Below are 5,078 nucleotides of genomic sequence, written 5' to 3'. Positions count from 1 at the left end.
CATCCATCGACAATTTTGGCTTGGTACCGAGTAGTGCTTTCCGCGCCATTTCGTCGGGGGGCAACGTCCCAAAAGACTACGGATCACTTACTCACTATTAAGCAAGGAGAAAGGGAGACCTTGCGATCGTATGTGAAACGCTTCACTCGGGAGACTCTAGAGGTGGATGATGCACGATAAAGTCCAGCTTGACGACATTTAAGGCGTGTGGCTTAAGTCCAGAGAATTCGTCGTCTCGTTAGCAAAGAATCCACCCTGACGAAGCTGCGTAGATGTTGTTGAAAGCTCAAAAGTACATGAATGCCGAGGACGCACTCGTCGCCATCGTAGACGAGGGAAAGCTAAGGACGGAAGGAAGGAAGGAAGACGAACGCAGGGGGCAAAGAGGGAACGTCCAAGTCGCCAGGAGGTGACATCGATGTGACGAAAAGACGAGAAAGCTCCACGATCGGTAAAATTCACTCCTTTAATTATGCCTCGTTGACAAAATTTTGGCAATGCATCCGTGGATCAACACCACCTAAAGTGGCCGAAGCCCCTGCACTCGTCACCAAGTGTGCGAGACAAAAGCAAATACTGCAGATTCCACAAGGACCACGGCCATTACACAGAAGATTGCCGAGACCTGAAAGGACAGATAGAAGAATTGATACATAAAGGAAAACTTCAGAAGTACGTAAGGAAGGGGGACTCCAACAGGTTCAGAGAGGGCAACACGAGCCAACGAGAGCCCTCGTCCAAAAATGAAGGTCGCCAATCTCAACCACAAGAAGTGATCGGAGAGATAAGCACGATATGTGAGGACCTTTTGTGGGGGGATCGTGCAAGTCCCTCAAGAAAGCATACCGAGAGACAAGTAAACAAAGTGTCCATACGGAACCCCCATTGAAACAAAGACGGACAAACCAAGATATATTCTTCAAAGGTGAAGAGGACGCAAGGGGGTCACCGGCCCATAACGACCCTCCGGTGATAGCACTCACAATTGAAGGATTCAATACTAAAAGGATCCTCGTCGACAACGGTAGCTCGCGGACATTATGTACATGTCGGCCTTCCAAAGAATTGAAGCTAGGTCCCGGTAGATTGCGTCCGTTTGAGTCCCCCTCGTCGCCTTTAGCGGTGACGGGGTATACCCCAAGTGGCATCGTGACACTAAAAGTAACGATAGGCGCCTACCCGGCAAACTGACCCGCCATCCGGACTTCACGGCTCGTGGACCGCTCCCTTCTTCGTACAATGTGATCATTGGTAGGCCCACGCTCAACCGGTGGAAGGCAGCAACGTCCACCTACTGCCTAAAGATAAAATTCCCAACTGAAGACGGAGTCGGTGAGGTAAAAGGAGACCAAGTCTTGGCCAGAGAATGCTACCAGGCTGTATTAGCTGCAGGAGAAAACCACACATGGACGATCGAGAGAGAAAAAGAAGACAAAATAGAAGCCCTGGAAACGGTAGAACTCGTTGAGGGGGAAAGCTCAAAGGTGACGAGGATAGGTACAACCATAACTCCCGAGATGAGGAATGAACTCGTTTGTTTCCTTAAAGAAAATTTGGACGTATTTGCATGGAGTCACGAAGATATGCCGGGCATACCGTGCCAGATAATCCAGCACGAGTTGAAGACAGATCCCGAGAAGAAACCCGTCCAGCAGAAACGACGAGTCTTTGCCCCCGAACGAAACCAAGCAATCATGGAAGAAGTTAACAAAGTTGTTGCGGTGCGACTTCATCCGAGAAGTTTATTATCCCGAATGGCCGGCCAACGTCGTGTTAGTGAAGAAAGCAAATGGAAAATGGAGAATGTGCGTAGACTTCACGGACCTAAACAAAGCCTCGCCCGAAAAGATAGTTTTCCCCCGCCGAGGATAGATCGGCTTGGTGGACTCTACTACCGGACATAAATTACTAACATTCATGGATGCATTTTCAGGGTTACAACCAGATAAAAATGGCCGAGGAAGATCAGGGGAAAAAACCGCCTTCATCACAAGCCAAGGACTCTATCGCTATAAGGTAATGCCCTTCGGATCGAAGAACGCAGGGGCAACGTACCAAAGATTGGTGAACAAGATGTTCAGCGAGCAAATTGGAAGAAATATGGAAGTGTATGTGGACGATATGCTCGTCAAGAGCAAAGAAGAGTGGACTCACCTGGACGACCTGGGAGAGACATTTAATACCCTCCGAAAATACCAGATGAAGCTTAACCCTAGTAAGTGTGTTTTTGGGGTAGCTTCGGGAAAATTCTTAGGGTTCATGGTATCCCAAAGGGGAATAGAAGCAAATCCGGAGAAAGTGCAAGCGATACTCGACATGGCATCCCCCAAAACCTCCAAAGAAGTCCAAAAGCTCACAGGAAGGATAGCTGCCCTGAATAGGTTCGTCTCTAAAGCGACGGACAAATGTCTCCCATTTTTCAAAACGTTGAAACAAGCGTTCGCTTGGACTGACGAGTGTGAGGCAGCTTTTCAAGAACTCAAGCGCTACCTAGGCAGCCCTCCCATTTTGAGTCCCTCAAAAACAGGAGAGAGCCTTTATTTATACCTGGCAGCCTCATCCACAGCTGTCAAGGTCAAATTAATCCGAGAAGAAAACAAGAAGCTTCCGCTTATTATGTCAGTCAAGCCTTCCAAGGAGCAGAGGCCAAATACCCCAGGATTGAGAAGATTGTCTTCGCCCTAATAGTAGCTTCACGAAAGCTACGACCATACTTCGAAGCACACCCTATCCTTGTAATGACGGATCAACCCATCAGGAAATCCATGAGCAAGCCTGAAGCAGCTGGGAGAATGGTCCAGTGGGCAATCGAGCTCAGCCAGTTCGACATCGAATACCATCCCAGAACGGCCATCAAGGCGCAAGCTCTAGCGGACTTCATAGCAGAATTCACCCTCCTAGACGATGGTGACGGCATGGACGAGGCGGAACAATGGACGATTCAGACTGACGGATCGTCAGCCCAGAAGAGGGGAGGAGTAGGGATCATTATAAACACCCCCAATGGAGAAAAACTCCAATATGGAGTCCAACTAAAATTCCCGGCAACCAACAACGAGGCTGAATACGAAGGCATACTGACGGGACTAAAACTTGGCAATGCTCTCGGGATTAAGAACTTGCTCATTCAGAGTGACTCGAAACTAGTGATAGGGCAGATCAAGGAAGAGTATGAGGCGAAGGAAGAAAGGATGCAGAAGTACCTCAAGTTGGTCAGACATCTAGCTCGTGGGTTCGACAAGTTGAATTTCGCCAGGATCCCGAGAAGCCAGAATGCAGAGGCAGACGAGGTCGCCAAGATGGCCTCGTCTATAGAAGAACCAACGAACAAGGAAATTCTCATGGAGATTCAGAAACACCCTAGCATCGAAGAAGTCCCAGTATTCTCCATCCAGAACATAGGTGGATGGATGGAACCGATCGTCTCGTATCTCCAAGACGGGCATCTCCCTCGTGACTCAGCGGAAGCCAGGAAGGTTAAAGCAAGAGCGGCCAGGTTTACAATTTTGAATGATACCTTATACAAAAGAGGGTTTTCCTTGCCTTACCTGAAGTGTCTCGACGAGGAAGAAGCCAAGTACGTCCTCCGCGAAATCCACGAAGGGATTTGCGGAGACCATGCCGGGCCTAGATCCCTGGTAAGCAAAGTTGTTAGAACAGGATATTTTTGGCCAACCATGCAAGAAGACGCCACGGAGCTCGTCAAGAGGTGCGATAAGTGCCAGAGGTTCGGGAATGTCCAGAGGCTACCAGCAGAAAAGATGACGACGATTACCTCCCCGTGGCCATTCGCACAATGGGGGATTGATATCGTCGGCCCATTACCCCAGGGAAAAGGACAGGTAAGGTTCTTGCTCGTCGCTATTGATTACTTCACTAAATGGGTCGAAGCCAAGGCAATATCAACGATCACAGAGGCAAGAATCCGTAACTTCGTGTGGAGAAATATAGTCTGCAGGTTCGGGATTCCAAGAACAGTTATTTCGGATAATGGCCGACAGTTCGACAGCCAGGGATTTAGGGACTTCTGCTCGGGGCTAGGCATCAAGAACAAATTCTCGTCACCTGGACACCCGCAGTCAAACGGACAAACAGAAGTAACTAATCGAACCTTGCTCAGGATCCTCAAAGCCCGGCTAGACGAAGCCAAGGGCGCATGGCCGGAAGAATTGCCCAATGTCTTGTGGGCCTACAGAACGATGGCAAGAACCCCAACGGGAGAGACACCTTTCAGGCTTACCTATGGCACCGAAGCTGTAATTCCCGTCGAGGTAGGGATGGCCAGCATCAGGCGAGAAGTGTTCCATGAGGAGGACAACGACGACCAACTTCGAATCAATCTGGATTGCCTAGACGAAGTTAGGGATAAGGCCTCGGACGTAACGAAGAAGTACCAACAGAAGATGAATGAGTATTATAACAAAAGGGTCAAGCTCAGAAGACTAGAAATTGGCGATCTCGTCCTACGCAAAGTGACTACTGCAACTAAAAACTCCGCCCACGGGAAGCTCGGTCCCACGTGGGAAGGGCCTTATAGGGTCGTGCACTACTCCCGACAAGGTAGCTATCATTTGGAGACCCTAGACGGACAAAGACTCCCACGACCCTGGAACATAGAACATTTGAAGAAGTACCACCAATAGATATAGATCAAGAATGTACCAATTCCTCAAAATTAATGAAATGATGGTTCAAACGATGTGCTCATACAGGTACCAAGTATCGGAGAATTAGAAATACAAAATTTTCCTAAGTAATAAGATTCCGCATTGACGGATGTACATTACTGACGAAGACAAAAGCAAAGAACTTTTGTCCAAGTAATAAGATTCCGCATTGACGGATGTACATTACTGACGAAGACAAAAGCACAGAACTTTTGTCTAAGTAATAAGATTCCGCATTGACGGATATACATTACTGACGAAGACAAAAGCACAGAACTTTTGTCCAAGTAATAAGATTCCGCATTGACGGATGTACATTACTGACGAAGAAAAAAGCACAGAACTTTTGTCTAAGTAATAAGATTCCGCATCGACGGATGTACATTACTGACGAAGGCAATACAAAATTTT

At 48.0% G+C, this 5,078-nt stretch overlaps 1 protein-coding gene across 1 annotated transcript; it reads left to right on the top strand.

The window, feature by feature from the left end:
• The first annotated feature begins 1,583 nt into the window (after window positions 1-1,583).
• Window positions 1,584-4,734, top strand: LOC142632194 (uncharacterized). The gene is made up of 3 exons (XM_075806614.1): window positions 1,584-1,721; window positions 3,132-3,577; window positions 4,713-4,734. Exons 1-3 carry the CDS (start codon window positions 1,584-1,586, stop codon window positions 4,732-4,734), a joined length of 606 nt encoding a protein of 201 aa, XP_075662729.1.
• Window positions 4,735-5,078: the final 344 nt, after the last annotated feature.

The sequence above is a fragment of the Castanea sativa genome, chromosome 1 (assembly GCF_040712315.1).
Source record: "Castanea sativa cultivar Marrone di Chiusa Pesio chromosome 1, ASM4071231v1".
Classification (NCBI taxonomy): domain Eukaryota; kingdom Viridiplantae; phylum Streptophyta; class Magnoliopsida; order Fagales; family Fagaceae; genus Castanea; species Castanea sativa.
Note: the sequence above shows the minus strand (reverse complement) of the source record. Positions and strands in the feature narration are given on the sequence as shown.